Source organism: Chinchilla lanigera, unplaced genomic scaffold (assembly GCF_000276665.1).
Source record: "Chinchilla lanigera isolate Chin_1 unplaced genomic scaffold, ChiLan1.0 scaffold00030, whole genome shotgun sequence".
NCBI lineage: Eukaryota > Metazoa > Chordata > Mammalia > Rodentia > Chinchillidae > Chinchilla > Chinchilla lanigera.
In genome coordinates this window covers 8,512,022-8,537,076 of record NW_004955431.1, presented here as the reverse complement: position 1 = coordinate 8,537,076, position 25,055 = coordinate 8,512,022, and the positions used below count along the sequence as shown (strand labels likewise).

At 32.8% G+C, this 25,055-nt stretch overlaps 1 protein-coding gene across 7 annotated transcripts in view; it reads right to left on the bottom strand.

Annotated features, from left to right (window-relative positions):
• Postn (periostin, osteoblast specific factor) overlaps positions 1 to 25,055 on the bottom strand; it is a 34,256-nt gene that overhangs the window by 7,825 nt on the left and 1,376 nt on the right. For 5 of the 7 annotated variants that reach the window (XM_005387655.2, XM_005387657.2, XM_005387658.2 and 2 more), the window contains exons 2-17: positions 24,716 to 24,814; positions 20,304 to 20,368; positions 18,146 to 18,303; positions 15,819 to 15,983; positions 14,809 to 14,955; positions 14,163 to 14,304; positions 12,507 to 12,719; positions 11,766 to 11,900; positions 10,506 to 10,654; positions 8,301 to 8,437; positions 7,577 to 7,707; positions 6,992 to 7,122; positions 6,783 to 6,885; positions 6,605 to 6,672; positions 5,869 to 5,914; positions 2,731 to 2,811 (exon numbers count right to left, since the gene is read on the bottom strand). In XM_005387655.2, coding sequence (XP_005387712.1) covers positions 2,731 to 2,811; positions 5,869 to 5,914; positions 6,605 to 6,672; positions 6,783 to 6,885; positions 6,992 to 7,122; positions 7,577 to 7,707; positions 8,301 to 8,437; positions 10,506 to 10,654; positions 11,766 to 11,900; positions 12,507 to 12,719; positions 14,163 to 14,304; positions 14,809 to 14,955; positions 15,819 to 15,983; positions 18,146 to 18,303; positions 20,304 to 20,368; positions 24,716 to 24,814 — 1,970 coding nt within the window. The remainder of the gene's footprint in view (positions 1 to 2,730; positions 2,812 to 5,868; positions 5,915 to 6,604; positions 6,673 to 6,782; positions 6,886 to 6,991; positions 7,123 to 7,576; positions 7,708 to 8,300; positions 8,438 to 10,505; positions 10,655 to 11,765; positions 11,901 to 12,506; positions 12,720 to 14,162; positions 14,305 to 14,808; positions 14,956 to 15,818; positions 15,984 to 18,145; positions 18,304 to 20,303; positions 20,369 to 24,715; positions 24,815 to 25,055) is intronic. The other 2 variants (XM_005387656.2, XM_005387659.2) reach the window with 1 other exon arrangement.

The following is a 25,055-nucleotide window of genomic DNA, read 5'->3' as shown; positions in this document are numbered from 1 at the left end:
GTTCTAAATGTATTCCATTATCTTTAGGTTAGGGACTATTTATGAAAACAAAATAAACATTAATTGATATACTACTACAATCACTTTCGTCTGCTTTAGCATTTAAAGTAATGTATACATCTACTCATTTATTAGTCAGTTTGAACGCACAAAGTTGTATGAGACAATACTTTATGAATCATACAAATTTATAATTTTGAGTTTCTCAGTTGATAGCCAGTTTATATTTTACTTCATGGAACAGTTATCATCCATTACTCTTTATTAAAAAATTTTACTTTAAGTGTTTTAGTCACTCAAGACTGTACATTTACAAAAATCTCATATACTTACCTCAGGTTTTATGGGAAAATGTATTTGAGTACCTACCTTTCATACAAGAATGATAAAAAAATAACTGATTAATAGTTAAATAGTTCTTCAAATGCAAGTTGAACAAGTGCTGCATTTGACTTACAAAATGATTTTTGCTCCCAGAGAAAAATCATTTTGAATGTTAGAAAGCTTACTACAGTAGTTATTCAAAATTATTTTATAGAGGCATAAGAAAAATCAAGTTCAGTACATTTAACTCATACTGTAATATCCTTAAAGACTTGAATGCAGTTATATTTATATATCTTTGAGGCAATTTATTTACTTCTGAAGAAATCATCAACACACACCATTACCCAGGATTAAATAGAATAATCTGAAGGAATGAAAACAAGGATGTAATTTGTTCAAACCATAAAGAGTTCAGACCATAACTTTTTTTTTATCTACCGGGCCAGTGGATATTGAATATAAAATAGAAGATCAAGTTTTTAAGATATATTCAGTTCAAAAAGAAAGAATGTGTAAGGAGTTTAAGAAAGTCAGTTAACATAACATCTAAATTGATTTTTCTTTAAAAATTTCAGAAATATCTTCTGTACTTAAGCTGTCTGAAGGTAGTGATTTTACTAAGCAATTTTTAAAATATATTTACAGCATCTAGGAGAATATCCCCGCAATGAACATTTAATAGCTATGTGCTCAATTTAATTTCCACTGACTTGTTGTTAACTTTAAAATTTGGTTAGATACTTCTTTAAGAAATTTTAAAATTATGTTCTTCACACTAAAGTATTTAGCAAGAGCTCAAAAGTATCAGTGAGACACAAAAAAATTCAAATAAGAAGAAAGAAATGCCAGTACCAATCTTAGAGGCCTTAAAATTGTAAAGGTTGGCAGGAAGAGTATTTGTTCTTTTGTTATGCTACTTAGAAGTAAAATGTCTGAATCTTTGAAATTAGGAATAGGTGACATGACCCTTTTTTATTCATGTACTCTCTGAAGGAAGAATCCAGGTAGAAATTTATTTTCTTAGTTCTCTTAATTGAAGAAATAAAAACAGTATAGAACTCAGATGATGGAGATTGAGAAGAAAAATGAGTTGAATGAATAAACCTGAATGAAGAAAGAGGAGTCTTTGAAAATAAGAACAATGACAAATGTGAGTGATTTGTGTTATGGAAGCTATATGTAAGTTATAATAAAATTCTAGAGAATCTGATTTTTAAAAGCAACGATATTATCAAGAATCATTCACTCATTTTTCAGTGAAATTATTAAGAAATATTTTCAACAGGAATTGCTTCATTTAATTTCTTTTCAAAACTATAAACTCTCTTCATCAACATTTAAAAACAATGAAATGGCCATATATCTAATATTCAAAAAATGTAAGGACATATTTCAAACTTTACTCCAATCTTATGTGTCAAGAATGAATAATACTACAGATAATGAATTAGCTAGGAAATCAACTTTACCTGTGTTTTGTGACTAAATTTTAAATCACTTTAAAAGGAAAAGACACATGTACTCAAGAAATTGCTATCTCAAACTACAGAATGAAAAGATGTAATCAAATAAAAAAGTTACAGTAATAATTTCCTGAGATGCAAGTCAAGACGTAATCTCTTCCTTGTTTTGAAATGCTGTTTCTGTCTTTCCTCAATAGTAAAGGAGATAACAAGATCTGTTCTTTGTGGAAAGGGTTAAAGATACCTAGACATAGACATAGAAATGAAAATTTCCTAATTTATTTCTTTGAAATAATTAAAATACACTACATAAAGGTAATATCAGAGATGTTAAGTTAGCTGACCTAGATAGGAATAGCAGAGAGAATGACTGTATTTATTTAAAACCTCACAAGATACATATACATATATATATATATATATATAAGGGTCAAGGCTGGATCTCTTCATCTATTTCTTATAATATTAAAATACATCATGTGTGGTTGTAATTTTAAAAGCTTTCATCAGTGTCTACCTTCTATGTTCTCTGAGAATGCTGAATAAAAAATGCCTGCCTATTGTGGACAAATTTCTTGTAATGGTACACAAGAGATCATGTGAGGAGGTTGGAAACAAAGCTACAAAACAAATACAAGCTCTAACAGAGTTTAGCTACAGTAAAAATACTCAACATCCTTTTGTGTAGTGAGTATCTGGGTATTAGTGCTAAGGCAATGCCAATTAATTTCAAAGTTGAGTTAAATATAAGTAAATGTACTGAAAGTATTAGGAATGCACCATCTATTTTGCTAAATGAAGTTCACTCCACCTTTCGCAACCTTGTGAGCATGCTGTGTTAGTTTCAAAAAGAATGTGGAGACATTCATAGAAATGAGTATATTTTATGAATGTTTTTTCATAATAAAAGGAACCACGTATAGCATCGATTTTTTTTTACCTTCAGTTTTGATCATAGGCTGTAGACTGCCTTGAATCACTTTAATTTTTGGTTCCACAACTTTGGTTATTATTTTAGTTGCTGAAAGTATAAAAGTGGGATATGAATGATATTTACATAAAAACAACCTGAACAAACTTGTCCTTCTTTGTTTTTGATCATTGTAGGGTGCCGAGTTATCAGATGTGGCAATAGTTCAGGCATTTAAATACAGGAAGTGATCATGGTGCATAATTAATGTCTTCTCTTGTCCAGATGTTGAACTCTGAAGTCCAATGTCTTGGATTTTTCCAGTAAATAAACACTCACTAAATGAGAAATTCTATCTAGAGATCTATCATTTTGAACTGTACCACTAACGCTCTTTACCTTCTTTTGTACTTCTTGAAAATATTGGCTGTATATCAACAGAAGACAAATAAACATGATTAATTTCATGTAATTCATGTTTTAAAGTACATTAGTTGGGTTCTTTCTAAATTAAAAGAAAGATATTGAAATAAAGACTCAAGTTGTTTTTCATGCATTGATAAAGTCATGTAGAAAGGAAAATATAAGAAATAGTTCAGAAAACATAAAGAATATTTTTCAGCCAGCCAATCATGAGCTCTATGCAACAAGTATGATATGGTCAGCCTTTAAACTGAGCCTAAAATGTCTTTAATTTTCATCTTCCAGGTGGCCATTCTTAAATTTAAAATATATATTCTAAATGTATGTCATTTACCCAAGAGAGATAATAATGTGCAAATTTTTTCTAAATAGCAGTCCAATACTTGGGTGACTTTGGTTAGATGGGTTATCTGGAAATGTGCCTCTGGAGTCATGCAACCAGAGCTACTTCTCTTTTCTCATTTCTTAGTAGAAACCTTAAAAGACAGTCCCAAATAGATAATGGCCTAATGCAATTAACTGCAATCGTGAGATAGTTTTTGTTACATCATTTTTTTTTTTTTTTCTTTTTGGTTTTTCTCCGGTACCGGGAACCGAACTCACGACCTAGCTCTTGCCAGGCAGGCTTTTTTGCCGCTGAGCTAAATCCCCAGGCCCTCGTGAGATAGTTTTTGATACCTTGGAGTTGAGATGCTAGCACATCTTGAGTTCCAGTCCATTCTCATCTCCTGTCTGAGGTATTTCCCTTTGTTAACCTTTTGAATCAGTGTAGATTCTAGCCCTTAATACTATGTTTCAATCGATCTTAAAATAAATATTAAATTATAAATTATTAATTATAAATATAAATTATAAATATCTCAAGTTATGAAACTTGAACATATCATCAAGTCTGTGTGTCCAGTTATAGCATGGATTCCACAAGTGGTCTTGCCAGAGGGAGCTTCCCATGAAGATCAAGTGCACAGATATTGCTGCTGTCACTGTGAAAGTGGATTAATTACTTCTGCCTACTTTTCGTTTTACATTACATTAAGTAAGTTTAGGATGTTTAATTGGTCAGTAGCTTTTTCTCGACCTTGCTTTTTCTGAAAAGTTAAGCAGTTTTGACTGCTCAGTCTAAGGACTGAGCCTCTCTAGGTTTCAAACGTTCAGTATGTGACAGCTTATGACAAAACTATCCCCTTTTAAAAATGTATGATATTTGGGAGATAAGAATAATAAGCAGCAAAGAAATTAAAGAAATTTTAAAGACAAGTTAAGTCAATGAATATAAAAATAAAATCTTTGATTTAGTTAGTCTCTACCTCTGAAATGCCTCTGAATAGCAGCATACCCATTCTGACAGGCATAAAAAAATTATCTAACATTGAAGTGTAAATCTCAGAGCTTTTTTTAGAAATTTCTAATCTATTGGCAAGTCATTGGACCTGTCAACTTATATGAAATATGGCTCACACTCAGTGAGTAAAAATACAATTTAGTAAGAATAATAAAAGAGTTATAGTAATATTTTGGCTTATAAGTAAAACGTATTGACATATATGGATACTGGTGGAAGGGACATAGATAAAGAAGGAGAGGTAAGTGTGATAGAGACCTATATCTTTGGTGGAGAAAGATAACATACCATGTCTGGTGAATAGAGCCCACAGGATTTTTTAAATTAGTTGTAAAATATATTTTTTAACATAATTGAATATTTTTAGGCTGGAGTTTATATTATGCTAAATCATTATTCCAATGAAATCTTAAAACTGTGCTGAGCTGAGCTGAAAATGAAATTGGCTATGATTTCACATAATTTGAATCAGTCACAGCAGCAGACATTTTGTTTTGCTCTTTACATTGACTTTAGTCCTTTTCTGTATCTCATGTAAATCTTAAGAAAAATGCTTGCAATCAAACTCCTGGATTTTTATGGTATGAAATAGAATACATTTTTTAACCAGAATAAGTGAGGGGATTAAAGTAATGTTTTAGCTACTGTTGTATTTTTATTGTTTAGTTGTAGAGTCAAAACAAAATGAAAAAGAATTTCTGCTTTGAAAACCACATCAAAAGAAAGAAAAAGGAAGAAAAACCCACAATGAAAAAGGTATTCTATAAATGACATTTACAAGAATGAAATACCCTTTAAGACTGTAAAGCAAGAGAGTTGCAATTTTGATAATCTGGTAATGCAAGGAATAAAAGAACTTTTGATTCCAGAGACCTTAGGCAGATACTGCGTTGGTTTGTCCAATTTCAAAAAGGGAGAGTTTTGAAACACTATTTCAACAAAAAGAACAGGACTCATGAGACGTGCTTGCTCCTGCCTGTAGAGTGCTGAGGGGCTCTAGGTAGGATGAGAGAAAAGTGGTTTGGCAACGCTGTTCATGTCGACCTATTTGTATTTTCAGACAGCTCGGATGCCTTTCAGAATCTATTCCCTTTGTGTGTCCTTTTTTTTTTTTTTTTCTTTTTGGCTTTTTGACACATTAGTATTTTATTTTACTATCTTCTTCATATTATAGCACTCCTGTTTTTCCTGAGTGGGAAAATGTCTTATTGGAATTAAGGAGAATGAATGGTCAATCCTCAGAGGTCTCTCCTGTGTTTCAAGCCTTGATTCAGGAAGAATGAGATTTGCCATTGTTTGTAGCTGTAAATACCAGATTATCAATAGTCTTTGTAAATACAAAGAAAGTGTTTTCTTTTGTCATCTTCCCACTTATATGTAACCAACACTCATCATGTACTTACTGTAAACAGTCATGGGGATTTCTTTGAAGGTGCTACCACGAACGAACTGAAAATAAATGTCTATATTTAGTAACATGACATGTGGTGCTGTACTAGTAAAACTACAACATCAAGGTAATTCTTACTAAAATAAAAATAGTAAAGCTATTATTAAAATTAGGAGAAATTAATGCCTTATAAAATATCACATTATAGTTGCTTTGTATCAGGCTGGATGGCACAAAAATCATTTGTTATTCCAAGTTTTAAATGGTAGAAAAATGAAAGTAAAATGCATTTACTATTATTTTATGTTTCTACTAATTGAGTCCTGTAAGTATGAAGAAACAAAGCATTTTTTGCCTTTAACAATTAATTAAGGACTGTTTTTATAAGTAAATTTTCTATCTTTCCATTTTATTTATTGGCAAGGTGTTTGATAATATAACAATTTTAGTTATGTATATATATATATATATGATGCATCTTTAAAATTGGATGGTGGGCTTTTTGAATAAAGACAACCTCGGATTTAAGTTAATATTTTCCAAAACATTTAGTTTGCTATTTGGTAGTTTTGAATAAACATTTGCTGATCAAAACCATGAAGAGATTTTCATTTCATCACAGGGCCAGTGGTGCACAATTAACAAAGCAATCAAAGGCCAGGGTATATTTACATATTAATGCATACATTTCTAGCAGCTTGTGTTAAACCTGCAATGTGTGCTAAAGAGATTAGATATAAAATCTGTACCTTAATTTGGATGTATTTGATCAGTTTATTAAGTATTTCCAGAAGCTGATCATTTCCCACGGGTATGTCTATGAAGAGGAATAGTAAATGAATATTAGAAAGAAAATGTGAAATAAAAATGTAGGTTCATAATAAAAAAAGAAAAACATGTCCATCAACAAGTTCAATAATTACTAACCTGCTGGGTAGAGGAGTTTATCTACAACGTGAATGACACCATTTGTTGTCATAATGTCAGAGTCTTTGGATTTCAATTCATTAACCAGAAGTGTATCATTTACCTATGAAAATAGAAAGTGATATTAGCAAGAAATTTGATGAAGGATGGACATGAAGACAATTCAATGATGGACAAACACTTTCATATGCTCATTCTAGATAACTTACTCCTTTCACATAGATCTTGCTTCCTTGTGAGGTCTTTAAAATATTAGTAACACCAGGCTCAAATCCTTTTCCAATGAAAACTCCTGGGGTCAAGTGATACAGGATGATGTTTTGAAGAGCATTCTTGTCCCCTAGAAGGCAAGAATATATATTGAATATGTCACACTTTCTGACATTTTGATAGGATGGAGATTGAGAAGAGAGTTCTTCCACACTGCATTTTCTCCTAAAACCATGGTTCTCTCCAGTTGGTGTCAAAGTTATGTTAAAACATTTGGTCATTTCAGTCAAAATACTGCCCAACCTACTTGAAGAAAAAAATGAAACTAGTTTCAAAATCACAACCATTTCCTACTTGGCCACATAATTGTGTGTTTTAGTAGACAAAACCATGGGAGAAAGCAGTTTAAGAACTTTAATGAAATGACCTTCCGCACATCCCACGTGGATTTAAAGGAAATTTAAAGCTGGCCATAAATATGAAAGAGGGAACAATTTTTAGGGTGATATCTGAGCAGGAAAGCTTGGAGAAGAGCTGAGGTCCTGAAATCATGCAGCAAATATCTGGTATTCTCTTGTACCTACCAATCAAAATGTCCATTTCTTCTCTTGTCATTCCTTTGAAGGCATCATTAGTTGGTGCAAACAAAGTCCATTCTCCAGGCTGTGACAGAAGATCTTTTAAGTCTGCAGCTTCCAGTAGGCTAAGGAAGATACTGAGCAGGAAGGATATATAGATGGCTTTGGTTAGACGTGCATTTAAGATGATTATTCACCAAGCATAAAAAAGAAACAAAAGCAATGCATAGAGTAGAAAAGAACCATATACTGGGGAGAGAACCAAACAGTTCCTCATATATTGTTACACGTTTCAAATGCAATTTATCTGTTAGTAACGTTTCATAATATGGAAGGTTTTAAATATAACATATAACGTTGGCATTTCTTTACTTTTGTTTTTATCTTATAAAATTTTGCAAGGTCACAGTCTATAATGATATAGCAGCTTTGTTTTCATATTATATTCTATGAAGTAGTCTATCATTTCTAAAAATCTTAATTGCAAGAAAATTTGCAAGATGTATTTCATCCTGTTCAATTTTCATTTTGTCCATTAAATCATATATATGAGGGAGCATATATATGTTAGATTCAAAACATCAGTTTTGAGAACATTGGCGTGAACTTCATATTCTAATTTATATTCTGAGCAACACAAGAAGCTGAATGTCTTTTGGAGTATTAACTGTGAAACAAGAATATGTTGCTAAATCTCATTCTTTTGCAGACGTGCAACTAATAAGCTTACCTAAAGCGCTTGTCTTGCTTTAGTTTCTCATGGAAGGATTTGTCGGCTGGTGTGATGATCTCTCGGAATACATGAATAGCACCGTTTCTTCCTTGCTTGCTTCCTCTCACCATACATGAATTTTCAACGCAGACAGACTAGAAAAGCAAAGAAAGATATATGATATTCTTTTCTTTGCTTGAGAATCAGCACGTGGTATAATTACATATTTGCATTTCTATACAGTATTGGCCTGAGGCCACTTGTACTCTGAGGCCAGAATAATCTTACTACACATTTCCAGTCTAACCACAGTTTCTACTATTAGTCAAGGCACCTTATACATTAAGCAGGGAGTTTTGTCAGTAAATTACAAAAATTTTGTAGAATTCCACTTTTTGCATTTTCTTTCTTTTTTTTTTTTTTTTGGTTTTTCTCCGGTACCGGGAATCGAACTCATGACCTTGCGCTTGCCAGGCAGGCGCTGTGCCACTGAGCTAAATCCCCAGTCCCTGCATTTTCTATATTTCTTTTTCTTTTTAAATAACATATTTCTAGGTATTTTTTCTTTATTTTTAAAACATTAAAAATTTTATCTTTATTGCTACATGATTGCAGTACATAATACTTGTATTCATCATGGAGAACTGCTACATGGATATAGTACATTTTAATTCTTTCTGTCCCCTTTCTTCTCCTCCTTTCCTCTAGTTCTATTTCTGTAGGTATTTTTTTAGGCCAATATTAATCATAAAGTTTCTAGACTTCACTGTCTCTAGATTTACTATATTTTCTTGACTATAAGCTCCTACTAATTATAGCTCAAATTATTGATTTAATTATAGTTTTTGTTTGCCACATAAAAATGTGGCCACTTGTTTTTTTGTTTTTTTTTTGGTACCAGGAATTGAACTCAGGACCTTGCGTTTGCCAGGCAGGTGATTGTGCCACTGAGCTATATCTTCAGCCCCAATTATAGTTTTTGAACAATTGTTGCATATTATTGTGATAAATGTTATGGTGAATGCTTACATTAAGGAAAACATGATAAAAGTAGCCATTAATTCACCTCACAGTGCTTCCGCATAGTATAAACATTCATCCCATTGCACTATTCTTGCCACTTTCTGAAAGAGTTCTGAAATTCCCCTTTCATGAATGTTTTTAGTTGCACTGTCATGGTTGCTTCAATGCCCTGAGTAGGTTAAAAACGCCTATTTTTCCTGGTCATTTTTTCCTTTGGAGAAGATCGAGAAGTTGCACATTGCCAAATTGGGTATTTTTTTGAAGTCTGCTTTTGCAGTGGTGGCACTCAGTAGCAATATTCATATTTTTATTGCTGTTATCAAACCAGGTAAAGGTATAAATGAGGATTTCCAGTGCTACTTAAAAAAGTGGTGAGAACATTGGGACAAGTGTGTACAAAATGACAGGGAGCATTTGTAGGGGGATCATTAGCAGTGTACTTTTTATTGTAATAAATTAAAAAAAATATTTACCACATATTTTCATCACACCATATATATATGTATATATATAATTTAAAGTGAAACCAATTTATTGCATAATATAAAATGTGTTCCTTGAGGTTGTGGAGCTGTAGTGAGCCTGAATGCCATAGTCAACCCTAGGAAATGGCTGAATTCCTATGAAAACTTTTACTTGTAGATCAAATGCTTCCTGGAGAGAAACTGAACACTTCCAATAGTTGCTCTCCAATTTTGACAAGTACTATATATAAAAGCTTTCCTGCTGATAAAAGTACTCTGGAATTATTTGATAGCATCCAGAAATGTTCCTTTGTCTATCAAATCTTATTTTGAAAGTTATTTAAAAGGTGTTCCATTGTTGAATCAAGAAATACAATTGAACATCATGTTGTATTTTTTATTCCATGTAAAAACTATCATATAAGATTATGTATTTTATCAAGTAAAAGCTTATTCTAGAGGGGTTTTGTTGCCTCCTGAAATTTCAAGTAATCAGTGATTCAGAACATAAATGCTTTTACTTAATGAAAGTAATGCAAATTATCTTTTGGTATATTTTCCTCACAGTCTTTTTCCCTAATTTACCCAGTTTCTTTGTCTTCCAGTGAATACCTACTATTAAAGTTACATTTAGAAAATTCTGAGAAACATTAACTGCAGCAACATTCTTTGATATGTGCATGACCTTTAACATTTAGGTCAAAATGGACACTTGATTTTGTTTTGATTCACTTACTGTACGATACACGAAGACTCTGAGTTTTTGGCCTCCAATGGTCTCAAGTATCTGTCCATTATAAAGCTCGCTAAGACCAACTTTTACTTTCAATATGTGATTCTGCAACATTACTTTAAGAACGCGTTGATCCATGCTCAAAGTATCATCTATAAACAAATTAATTAAGAAAGAGCTTTATTTTATAAGGAAAATACTAAAGTTTGTCCTAGTAAGAGAAAAGCATGGAAATGGATGATCTCTAATTTCGTGGGTGTGGATCCTCTACTCATATAATGGATAAGTCAAATAATGCTCAAGCAGAGCAATCCAAGTCAGCAGTTCAAAACTCTATGATCTGTTGCATCAAATGATTATAACATGGTGATATGCAACTGAGACCATAGGCTCCATCTCTGTTAGGGCTACATTTTTATGGTGGTTATTGACAAAAGCTAAACCCTCACAAGGGCCAGGTTTTTCTTCCTCTGACAATTAGATATCCATTAGTCACATAGGTGATTTTTGATGAATCATCTAGAAGTTCATCTTTATTATTGTAAAGAGAATCAAAGCATACAATGTCTTAAAGATAGACTGAAGTCAAACCTGGGCATCACTGTTACAAAGAGAACAATCATTTCTAGGAATTTGATTTTTTTCAGACTAATTTTGTATATCATGATTTAATACTTGGAAAAAATGTAAAAATGCATTTTAATTACTAAATCTATCTAACAAAATATTTAAATATTTTTGTGAAATAATTTTTCTAGAAAATATCTGTTTCCATTAATCTAAACATTGTCAGTAAATAGCAAGTATTCAATTAAAAACATAGTATTTTCCATCCTGATTTGGAAGTGTGTAAAAGTCTCTTGTTTTTATTTATTTATAATTTCCAAATTCTTAGCTATAAAATACACTGATTTATTTCTAATATATTTGTGCCAAACAAATATGAAATTCATTTTATGTAAGATCTATTAATGCATCTTTATGAGGTCTGGAAATATTATTAGATTCACAGAATAACTGAATACTTCTTATAATAAATTTTTGCTGCCCATGTGCTATGACCTAGTATAATGAAATTTTTTGAAATAAAGGACATTTTTGTAGTTAACCTAATGCTAGCACGTTATGCTTGCGCAAACAATGTAGAAATAACCAACACCTTGGAAAAAACCCTGTAATTTCTTACTGCAAATAATAATAAAAGTTTTTGGAAAAAAAATGTCTGTTAAGGGGAGCGCAAGAACAACAGCATCAAGTACATACCAGAAAAGGCGTTGTTCACGGGGGCCAACAATGTGTATTCCCCATCTGGCTTCAGAGACGATGCCAGGCCTAACTGGGCCACAAGGTCTGTGAAAGTGGTTTGCTGTTTTCCAGCCAGCTCCATAACTTGTTTGGCTGTAAAATAAACCATAGCCATTCCATCCATGTCATCATTGTTATTATCATCATCAAGAGATTAGTAACTCAAGTCTTGGTTTTCATACTGTAAGATATTTACTGCACTGTCAACCTTGTAGACATCTTGTTCTTTCCTAGTAAGATAGTTTCAGATTCTGTTTCATTTGTTGATAAACACAAAGAATTTCAGAAGGAAAATTGATTTCTGTCTCCTGTTACAGTTTTCTCTGCTTTTCTGTCACTCACCTCTCATCTCTTTCTACCCTCGTGAGTGAGACAGCTTTTTGGTGTATCCAAAGCTAGTCATTTGGAAGTATATCTTCCCTTTCATTTTCAAGACAACACTCTTGTACTGTGGAATCTTTGTATGCCTTTACCTATTTGTAAATGTTAGATGTTATTAACCCTAAGAAGGTAAAGTTCCATGCCTGGAATGCCCAGGACTTCATAGGTAGACTACTGAGCGCTCAGCTAGCCCACTGCTGATTTTGTGTTAGCGGGTCACAAGCCATTCTTTATTCTGCACATTCATTTTTCATGGACTTACTCTTGAGACACCATAATTGGTAAGTAATAATAAAAAAGTTTGGAAACAATGCTCACCTGAATCAGGGATGAGAACCTCATCAATCAAATGGATCACACCATTATTGGTCACAATATCTTTTTTGTTCACCATTTTGACTCCATTTATCGTTATGCTGTCACCTTCACAACCTATCTCAATTGTGTTTCCTTCCATGGTCTCAAACACTGCTCCTCCCATAATGGCCTCAGAACATTGGAGAGTATTTAAAATATGATATTTCATGAGAGCTGGAAGACAAAATAAAACCAAAAACCTTTCAGATCATGGGGAATAAAAATTAACCTTTAAGAGATGTGGTTCAGAGTGTAATTAAATATGCTTAAGAAATACAGTAGGATAGAACAACCATTGGTGAGTTCCTACTATTTTGTCCAGTGAAACTCTGTGTTGTCTCTAATGTTTTTTAAAAAATATTTCTTTACTCTCTTTAATCGTTTAAATAATGTTCCATTATTACATCTGATAATCTGAGCAATGTAGTTGAAGATAACAATATGTAACATAATAACCACTGTTAATTCCTATCATTTTGTTTTGAAACCTTGTATCATTTTTAATGTGCTTGCTTTGTATTGTTTATGTCTGTGATGCTGGTGTGTTGCTATTGTTCTTTTTTATTTTTTACTACTCTCTGTAGAATACAAAAAAAGTAATATGGTAGGCATGCAAGCTTTAAAGATTGACTGAAGATTTTAAAATCTTAAGTGTCTATGATCCAAGAAAACTTTTTCCCACGAACTCTAAACAAGACCAGCTCAACTTGGTGGAATGTAAGAACAGCTTCAGAAATAATTATGTTCAGTGCTAAAAAATGTGCTAGATTTAGTTACAGCTATTATAAGGGAGTATTTCTTGATGTGAAAGTGAGAACAATCAGTCCTGTACTGTTGTCAGTGACACCTGTTCTAAAATATCCTGGTAGTATCTTATTCCTAACAGAATATCTGCTCTTAATTTGTTATGAGGTTGATAAAGGCTATAGGTAAAAAAAAAAAAAAAAAGGTTCCCTAAAGACAACATCAAGAAAATGACCAAAATAAAAATGTGTTCATGAAGTCCACCTGGAGGGATCTGTGCTTCAAGTGTATCTCAATTTATGTCTTCAAAATGTCATATCTTAAACTGGTTTAATGTATTTTGTAATAGGCTGAGAATATGAAATACGCTAGTGTAATGTAAAATCTATTTGACCTCAGAAAGGGAGAATGGGAAGAGACCAAATTCTTCTGTGTATCCATAAGCAGTAGTCTGTAAAAACCAGGTAACTTACTCAAATTCAATACATCTTTTATCATAAGTTTAAAATTAAAAGCATATGCATGCAATATTAAAATATGATACTATAATAGTCCTTTTCAACAGTTGTTAATGTTGCTTAATGTCTGCTACTTATTTACTTGAAAGTAACAGGAAAGGATGTGATCTTAAGGATATTTTGAGGATTAAGGTTCTTTCTTTTCTGTTTACTATTTCCAGGATTTTTAAAACATATTCTCATGGTGCATCTCTGAATAAGTTTTTTTCCAAAGAATTTTAAAAAGTATCTCCATGGTGCACCTCTGAATAAAATTTTTCTGTCTTTCTTTTTCAAAGCCAAGCAGTGATCATTGTTTTAAATTTCCTTTTCTTCCCATAGTTCTTGGGAGATTTCTGCAAGAAAACCTTCCTACCTTCAGAAGCTACTTTGTCCCCCATGATCCTTTCAAGGACACCTCGTGGGAGTTTCTCAAAAGCCTCATTGGTAGGGGCAAAGAGGGTGAAGTGACCATCTCTTCCAAGGGACTCCAGTAGGTCTGATGTGATGGCAGCTGCCTGAAACACAAATGCACTTTTCAGAGGACTGCACATTGCAAATCCAAAGAAAAATTACAGCACACTTACACTAGGCTGACATGAGGGAGCTGATTTCTTCATTATAGAAGCTTGTTCTTGTTCGACTTTTACAACATTAGTTTTTGGCAAAGCAAGTTATGCCTTTTCCAACTTCTCTCAAACTGTGTTTGCCAGTATGGGAATCCTGCCAACGTCTGCATGACTATGGCAATATCTAACAGTTTATACAGGAACTGAGATGGACTGTTTTAAATACACTAAATACACTCTATTCCCATAGCTCATCATTCTTTATTCATGATTACATAAATATTACTTCATATGAGATGATTTCTTCCATGTAAAGTGAAAAGGTTCCTTTCATGAAATATAATTAGTACACTTCTAATAGATTTGTTTAATAGCCTTTATTGTGCTTAGATTTTAAGGAACATGAAGGTGGAGTGAGTTCAATGATCCAAAAGAATCAGCTCTGGAACTTACTCTAAAAGATGAGAGCTCATCTTCTGCTTCAATGAAGTCTTGGATTGAGGTACCAATTTGTGTAAGGACACGGTCAATGACATGTACAACACCATTTGTTGCAATCTGGTTTCCATGGATGATTCGAGCACAGTTAACAGTGACGACCTATAATTATTTGGGAAAATCAAAGTACTGAAATCAGAGCTATCCACTGACCCCTGAGACCACAAGTCAGTTCCTAGTTTTTTATTTATGTTTGTAATTATAGGCTAAAGGATCCTATGCACTGAATGAAAATCATGTGAATGAAAATTTACATATTGCTGTATCTAAAAAACAAAATGAGAGAAAACAGAACCAGTTCACAACCCAAGTCGGTTACACAGTATATTAGGAAACATAAGGGAAAACTCTTTTTTCATTTGAAGTTTTCTTTTTGAATACACATAAGCTCTTTAGAAGGTAGGTCAGTGAATTACTGAAAGGAGTCTATTTAGTCATAAAATAAGTTCTGAGAGAGTGAAATAAATAATTTCTGCAAGATAAAATTCTCTTGCAACAGCTTCCTCAGTACTGCTTATCATCAGCTTTCTGACCCTGGGAATTTGACTGTTGAAAGAACCTTATAACCCTGTTGGCAGTTTCCCACAGTTCTTAAGAAAACACTGAAGAATGTCAATCAGCACAATAGCCAGAGAGTAGATGGAAACACATCATTCATTGTCTTAAACCCTTTTCTTTGCTTTTTAATACTTAAAACACATCTATTACTGACTTTTCCTTTTTTAGAATGTCTAAATCTACTGTAAGTGAACTGCCAATGTAGCTAATTTATACCTTTCCATCTTTGCTAGGGAACAGTAATTGAATTGAACATTTAAATGTCCTATTTTTTGGGAGAATCTATGATATAAACATTTACATTATTCTCACTAACATTTCATTCTTTTGTGAAAATTAAGTAAGTGATAAAGACAAATTTAAGGGAAGTACTCCTCAGCAATATATATATTGTAAACGAAACTTACCCCATTAGGATAGTGATTAATGAAAAGCCCCAAATTGTTGTACATGGAAGGAATAACCATGCCATTTTTTAAATCCTTTGTCAACATTCTCTTATTAACCATATGGCTATGTAAAGCATTCAGTAATTCAACATTTACGTTGCTCTCCAATCCTCTACGAACGTCCTAGGGAAAATTGAAATGATACAGGGTTATTTCATTTTGGTTCACTCTTGAAATTTTTATGATCATCCTATTTCTATTCTATTTATTACTTTCTTATTGCATTGTCAGTTGACCATACAAAATTGATACAAATAAATTATATTATTTCACTTTATGAAGAAGTTTGTAAGTTCAGTTACTGAGTTAAGGGTCGTGAATTTGACAGAGTGAAACTTTTTAGAGAAAAAACAAAATTTTAAAATGAATATGTTTGTTAAGAGATTATACTGATATAAAGTTAAAGACATTAGGGATGTGATATTTTTAGATACTTAAAATATTATAAGTGGGAAAAAGAGAAAAATAACATTGTATTTGTATACTGCTTGAGTTCAATAGAGATTTTATGTTTGTTCCATAAAATTCAAGAGTTTAACAATTCTGCACCTTTTATTCTATCCAATACAATATATTATATCACGCTGTACTCAAGGCTAGGAGAGATTAGTTAATTAAGACAAAGTATCAGCCTTTATAATGTTCTTCATACAGGAGAGGTAAAACAAAATAGTATGATTTAGCACAGAAAAAGAGAATGGTCCCAGGGGTCAAATGAAGAATATTAGCTGTTCTTAAAGTGGCTTAGAGATATACCTTGAAGAACAGATGAGTTTTAAATGGAAAAGAATAATGTGGTGGTCAGTCTGTGGTGGTTAGTTTTATGTTTATCAGGGAGTACTAAAACTATCTAGGAAGGTATATGGTACAACAGTGTAGGAGGCTTTAATTCCTAAAATTAAACTGGGAATGAGGAACTACTGAAGATTTTGTGACATTGGAATTATAATCTTCAGAACTGGGCTTGGGGCAGATGAACTGGTTGATAAAACCCACCAGAAAGGGGGGCATTAGGATGATTAGATTAAACAGCAGATGTAGTTGCTTAACAGTAGTTTGTAAAGTTGGAGAGAGGAGAGATAAGGGTCGCTCACAATTTTCAGTATGAACATTGAAAATAGTTCTGCCAATTAGGGGTAAAAAACCACCAAACGGTTATTATTTGGATAAAAAGGAAAGGCATGTGCTTTGGATGTGTTTATTTAAAGATGTACATGGTATATCTAAGAAGAAATACTAAGATGGACATCAGGAATCACTGGGGTGCCAAGGAGAAACAAGTACAGGAAATACAGACATCACAACTGTAAGTATTATAGTGAAAATTGAAGTCATCAGAAGTGAAAATATAGAGCAGGTTTGAGTTCACGGAACAGATTTTTATCATGCCTATTCTTAAGGGAAGGAAAAATAGTAGTCAAAAGAACTGTAGAACAGGTCAGATGTTGGGAAGAACAACCATAAGAGGAATTCTCTAACTCAAAGTATCACATAGCCAGTGTAAGAGGACAATGACTGCAGGACCATGCTTATATTTTCACAAGTAGGTTTGACTGTAGTGGAAAGTCTAAATTCATCTTTGAATCAAGTAAAATTCAGAAGGGTAGTCATAAATCAGTCTGAAAATAGATTTAGAAGTGAAGTCATATTTTAGGGTGCTATACATTAAACTGTGCATAAGGGGCTGGGGATTTAGCTCAGCGGCAAAGCGCCTGCCTGGCAAGCGCAAGGTCGTGAGTTCGGTTCCCGGTACCGGAGAAAAACCAAAAAAAAAAAAATAAACTGTGCATAAAAAGCCTGAAAATCAAATGTATTGTTTACAGCACTTCATTAAATTACCTACACACATATGTATAAATTTGATAGTTTTTGAACAGTCATAGATATTTGCATGTAATTAAACATACATGATAAAATATAGCTACCTAACATAACAAATGATAGATCTGAAATTTCAGCAGGCTTCTTTATTTACTTTTCTATTAGATATATCACCCAAAATTATACATATTTTCTCACAATTAATAATATAAGTGGAAAGGAGTAGGCTAGAATGAGTAGTGCTCTTTCAGTCCATGCTTGCTTTTTAAAGCTTAATGTATAAGTCTTTGGGGGAATTATTCATTTATGGGTGTATGAAAATAACTTCCGGCAATCACGCATCCTTTATATAATCTCATATGTACAACAGAAAGACGTAAAATTCTTCTCAAAGTTCAAGTTAGTCAAATAAAAGGAAGAGACAACAGCTAATAATAAATATAACCATAGAAATAATGAATTACAGAATCCAGGTTTTCCCAGGCCTCGTTACTCGGTGCAAAGTAAGTATACGATCCTTTTCCTTCGATCTCCGCCCGCAGTTTTGAGACGTCAGAGTAGTGCTGCGTTGTAGTGGCCCCCACAATACCCAGGGTCCCGTAAACGTGGTCAATGGGCATAACTGGAAAACACAGAGAAAGTAACACTGACTGCTTCCAGAATATCATTTCACAATCATTTAGCTTCACACGAAGTTTACCAGTACATTTAACTATGTTAGCAATAACATTATATGAATCATTAATTTCATATGAAATTTGCCTTTACAGTGCTAAATAATATAATACTACACAAAACTATTATTGCACATATTCTTTGTGTTTAGGGAGAAGCTTTAAGCTGTTATTTTGGATTAACATTTAGTCTGTTTCTGTCTGAAGCTTGATACATCAATACTAGTTCAAATGTAATTATCAGACACTAGCTCTGATTATTTCATGTTTTAAATAAAAGATTTATTTCTCACTGACAATGGCATAGCAATCATCTCTATCATGTTGATTTGACATTGCTGAATAACATGATAAAGTTTTTGAATCTATAACTTTTAAAGATTTTGGTCCCTATGGAAAGTGTTCAGAAAACATAAATATATAGATTTCCTTGTTTCCTTATCAATTCAGTAAGAAAACAGATCAAAATATCTAATATTTTCATAGCACTTCTCCTGAACGTCAGAAGAAGGATACATGTAGAATGTCAGCCTGAAGGATAAATCTAGTATTGTGAAGTCAACCTACTCTTCTGAACAGATTTGATTTGAAAACTGGTATAATTTGGATATTGTCAGAAGAGAAATAGCTATTACATTTGTGAAGGAACCTAAGATGAAATGACAATTAATAGATTAAACCATAAAATAGAAAAGACCTTAAAAAGAAGAGGAAATGGAGTCAAATGAACAAGTTTAAATTTAATAGGGTTCAGTGTAAGTTCTTTGTCTAGATGCAAAAGAAAAATCCTAGGGAGATAGACTTGACTTCATAGTTTTCATTTAAAAACAAATGTGCAATTAATATTTTGTAATCAATCAATTATTGAATACAGATGTAATATGGGTGAATCATACAACATGGTTACAGATGATGTTAACCTAAGTGTGGGATCTCCCACAATGAGGTATTTGTGTTTTGATGTTCTCTCAGCTAAGGAAGCCTACATGGATTGGAAACACCAGTATGAGATCATAAACTAAATGCTTTTCATGAGTTAAGGTCCAGGAAGGTGAGGGTGCCAGAGACCATGAAAGAAATGAGGGATGAGTAACCCAGAGAAGAGAAGATGCTGTTGAGGAAGGAAGCAGAGATGGAGAACAGAGTGATGATTAGATTAAATATGTTCATGTTGAGAGCCAGGCGTGGTGGCGCACACCTATAATTTCAGCACTCCGGAGGCTGAGGCAGGAGGATCATTGTGAGTTTGAGACCAGCCTGGGCTATGAAGTGAGCTCACGGACAGCCTGAACTGCATAGCGAGACCCTGCCTCAAAAATAAATAAATAAATAGATAGATAGATAAATAAATAAGTAAATCTGCTTGTCTGTCTTTTCAAAGGAGATACTCTTTTTCTCTAGTTGGTGGAATTATGGGAAACTACATTTCAGTATAAAGAATGTTATACAATAAGATTTTTCTTTTTTTTTTTTGTACTGGGAATCGAACTCAGGACCTTGCGCTTGCCAAACAGGAGCTTATGCCTCTGAGCTGTATCCCCAGCCCTAAAATCAGATTTTTCAACTAGAGAAGTTGTGTGCTGCTAAGATGTCAGTGTCACGGACTGAAACAACTTCGAATGAAGGGATTTTGTAAATTGGACTTAGATGCTGGGGAGGGGAAGTTGAACTAATTTAAATTTATGAGCACACTTTATTATATTACCCAGCATCTAAGTGTATAAGATATGTATTCCAAAAATATCACTGTTATAAATTTATAATTAATACAAAGATACACGAAATATTCACTGGGTTTAGGACGGCGTGAAATACACACATACTTCTCTGTACATGCACACACAAACACAAACACACTCTCACATACTTGGCTTTTCTGTGAGCTTTTCAATTGCTTGTCCTCACAAAAGTTAATTTCTTCAGTTATTTAGGAAAATTTAGATTTTACCTGCTGGACAGCCTTTCATTCCTTCCATTCGCATATATCCTGGACAACATTCGTATAACACAGTCCTACAAGTTAGAAGACATTTAACATTAAAATGGAGAAATATATAGAGTACATTTTATATAAACATGGAAAAATATACCACTTATTGCCATGATTCATGGAACATCTAGAAACCAACACCCTGCCCCTACCTGGGACACATACATTTATATTTATTTTCTCTCTGCAGCCTCATGGTAATGTGGAAACATTCCAGGATTTTGATCCAGAAGAATGGAATTTGTGCCTCAGTTTTACTGCTTGGTAGACATAAGACCTCATGAAATGTAACAGACTATACATTCCTTGACTATTTACTATACAAGTAGAAAAATAATACTGCTCATAAATTACTTGTGATTCTCAAACCAAAGATTGTTTTTGGAATAATTTTCTAAACTTCAATTATATAGAAATGTCTATTAATGTACAGGTCTTAGAACTTTTCATGACCTATAAAATGTCATCTCATTTCTAACTAAGAAAATGCTATTGTGGAAGTCTCATTAGAGTTATTCATTTGATCATGTTAGATATAAGCCTTAAAATCTCCTGTATGTATTTTTATATTTGTAAAATTTGAAAAATAATTTACCTATATTTGCTTCAAATTGTAAAATACAGTATTCAAGAAAATATTACCCTATTCAAAGCTTACAAAATGCTTTTTCTATAGTAATAAATAATTAAAGCAACAGACCAGAAAATTCAAGCAAAGATATAGTACACCCAAAGTAACTTTATTTAAATTGCTATATTTGAGAGAAAATAGTAAGCTAAAGCTATCTAATTATTTTCATGTTTTGCTGGGCGTGGTGGCACATGCCTGTAATTCCAGCACTCAGGAGGCTGAGGCACGAGGATCATTGTGAGTTTGAGGCCAGCTTGGGCTACAAAGTGAGTTCAAGGCCAGCCTGAACTGCACAGTGAGACCCTGTCTCAAAAAAACAAAAGAAAAGTTATTTTCATTTTTCATGTTATTAATAATATAATCCTGCTTTTCATTTTACCAATCTCCTTAAGATGTTTTCTATACCTCTTCAGATTTTAGCATAAGGATTATTTTTAATTAAAATTTTATATGCTACTTATCTTTTTTCAATATCAATACAAAGAGGGATGTATCAAACAATTGGAAATTATTATAGAGGGACAGAACATTTTAAATTTTTAATTGATAAGTTAACATATAGATGACAGTAATTACTTATAGACTGATTATTAGGCAACTAAATTATTAAGCATAAAGTAGCTAATTTGGACAATTTTCTTTATATTTAGTTGTGGTAATTGTATTCAAGGAATATAAATGAATGAAAAAATTTAGACACATTTAAGAGACAGTCTACCAAATGTAAGAATAAAAAATGTCCTTAGTATGTTTAATATTAATACAGTAAAAACTTCAAGAAGTAAACTATTAGGAATATGAGAGGTGATCTTCTACAGCTAAAAAAAGTATTTTCAAACTGAAGGCAGGTGCACTAATTAATTGTCCATGATATATGATCTATTTATGTTCTTGGGATTCCTACTTTTCTAATTTGTTAGTGAAAATTTTGTAACATGGAATACTGGCTTAGGATATACATAGAAAAAAATAATATAAATAGATAAGAAGATACAGACAAGCCCTGCACGGTGGCACATGCCTGTAATCCTAGCAATCAGGAGGCTGAGGCAGGAGGGTCCTTGCAAGTTCAAGACTAGCCTGGGCTACAAAATGAGCTCAAGGCCAGCCTATACTGCATAACAAGACCGTGTCTGAGAAAGACAAAAATAAAAAGAAGGTATAAACAAAATAGTGTGAACAGTGCCAATATCAAGTACTATCTAAAATTTCAAGAATAAGTGATATAGGAATCATATACAAATTGCATGGGAAGCTTATGGAAATTTTAATATGGCTCCTGAAATTTCTATAACACATGCTATTTAACCTAGTGATCAGTTCTAATTTAGGGAATTAATGCACCAAATGTGATAAAAATTCAAAAACATGATTGCAATTTCAGCTGATAATTAGCAGTATGGTTATCTTAGTAGATATTTTTTTTTTCAAAATTACATTTATGTCCTATAAAACTTGGTGTTCCTGCATGATGAACTAAGACAAAGCAAGAGGAAAGAAAATTTATTACTAGGCACAGCTCAGAACATTGGGAATTTACCTTGATTTTCTGAATAGTAACTAACATTTCATGGACTACCAACTTAAAAGGTCACTGACATTCTCTAAAGCAAGTTAAATGAAGACTTTATAACTGGGCCTATATATATACATATATGTATATGTATATTGCACAATATTGTAAACCTGGGGAAGTTCATGTTTTTCATCAGGCTTGAAGAGTTTCTTTTCTCCCAATTCCCAAAGCAGTCACTGAACAAGGAGGTAAACATTTCTGTTAACAGATATATGAAGTCCTACATAGGTCTCTGGAAATTGTCATGGAAGCCAGCAGATAGAAAACCAGCCCTTGTTCTTGTCAATATTATTTATTTCTTTAGATATTTGGAGCTAGCATTCCCCTCTATTTCAGTGCAGATGTAAAAGGGTTTGTGCAAATGAAGCTAGTGGGGGAAAATTAGGTAATGTAGTTGAACATAGAAGACATTGTTACATTTCTGTTAAAAGCCAGAAATCAAAGCAAGATTTTTCTTTTAATGGAAAGCAAGAAGGAATCTTGGCTTATGCTCTGCATAAAATTTGCCACCTCTAATGTATTCACATGAGTGAAGTAGGATTGTAGCACACTTTTTTAGTTTCCAGGAAAGATATAATAAAGATTTCTCCTAAATATTTAGAAAGCAAATTCTTTTTTCTCTAGTTAGTGAGCATTCTCGATATGCTTCCACATATTCCAGAAATGAACGTAGAAGAGCATTCCAAACCTTAGTCTTCCCAATTGGGATTTGTCTTATATCTTGGGAAAGATCACTGTAAAAGCTGAGTTACATTATAATTTTATGAATGACTCACAAGTCTAGCAGATGTCTGCTTACTAATGGGAATAATGTCTAGGTCAAAATATAATGTCAACTTGAAACTCTATTAAGTCAATAAATAGGAAACCAGAAGAAAAATCCCATGGTGTCCTAGAATTGGTAACCAGGGGGAGATACAATGCAGCTAAGGTTACATAAACTGTGCTTGGCAATAAATATAATCATTTCATTTCAAGTAGATTTCTGGTCATAACTCCTTTTCTCACCTACCCATATATATTTGTCAAAAATACTGTACAGCTAAAGAAAAAATAATATTATAAAATATTATAACTAATTCCTCATCCATCACTTTATCATCTCAGAAAGCCTGTAATATATGTATGAAACCTATGTTTCACAGGGAAAGCCTCCAAGAGGTTAAATGATTCTTTATTTAGTATTTACACCAATAATGTTAGATTAGATATCTATTAAAACCAACTCTTCCACTCAATTAAGGGTAAATAAAGTTCAGCACCATGTGCTAAGCAGGGCCTCCAGATCTGTTTCTTAAAATATCCTGCATTGAAGCTGAAGGGTAAATTAATAGGAAGAAGGAAAGTGCATTTTCCACTGTTTCACTGACTATCTGAATTAGCAATTTATCCTACATTTGATTCAGCTTCTTCATTTAGATGACACAAAGAATTCTTAACCTTTGTATGTCCAAGATTTTATTTTTTCATAATCATATCTATGGTAGAATAAAGCAAGAAGCATGTCTCCTAATAAATCATGACTTCCAATTTTATATTAATCAGTGAAATATGTAACTAAGAGAGTTAACATCCTTTTTGCTATTGAGAAACTAAATATATCAATGGGCTTCCATTATCACTTTTGTAGACCCTTGGGGATCCAGTAGCTCAATTTATGAAACAATGGATTAAATGAAGAGATGGTTTTCTGAAGTTCTTTCAACTTTAAGCTTTGATGAAAACTCCTGGCAAAATGTAGTACTTTAGATAATTTTGAAACACCTGGAAGTGAATTTTTGTTTGCTGGCCTTTTTTCTTCAGTCTATATTTTTAATAATATGAGGAAAATGAGACACAGAGGCTAACTTTCTTGCCTAAGATGAAAGAGAATCAAGAACCAAAGAAGATTAAAAAGTAGAGGTAACAATTAATCACATGCTGATTGCTATGTGATCTGCAGCTTTCTACCTCTCCATTAAGTGGACTTGGAGAAATCTGTGTTGTAATGGCAATGGTGGAGACCTAAAGGATGTTTCTTTATTCACATTTTTGATATTTTGTTTAAAAACTCACAATTTGGGACAACATTATCAAGGATGGTGTATATATCCAAGAAAAGGCATACATGTGCACATCCTGCTATCTTTGGAACTTGAAAATGAAGGACTAGATGAGACTCACGTTTTCTTTCCACAGATGGCACCCTGATACCAGTTCTTGCAAGAGCTGAAGTATTTCTTTTTGGTACCCAAAATTTGTTGAAGGGCGCAGACATTTGGGCTATAGGTAGAAGGAAGAAAGAGAAATTAATGTCCTACCAGGGATAATTTTTTTATAGTTACAGGTCAGATGGTTTAAACAAAAAGACATGGATTTTATATTCAAAGATGTGATTTTAGCTTCACACATATCCACTTCCAGATCCAACTGTATTGAATCATTGGAGCTACTGTCTATGGATGTGGGGAGAGAGAGAGAGAGAGAGAGAGAGAGAGAGAGAGAGAGAGAGAGAGAGAGAGAG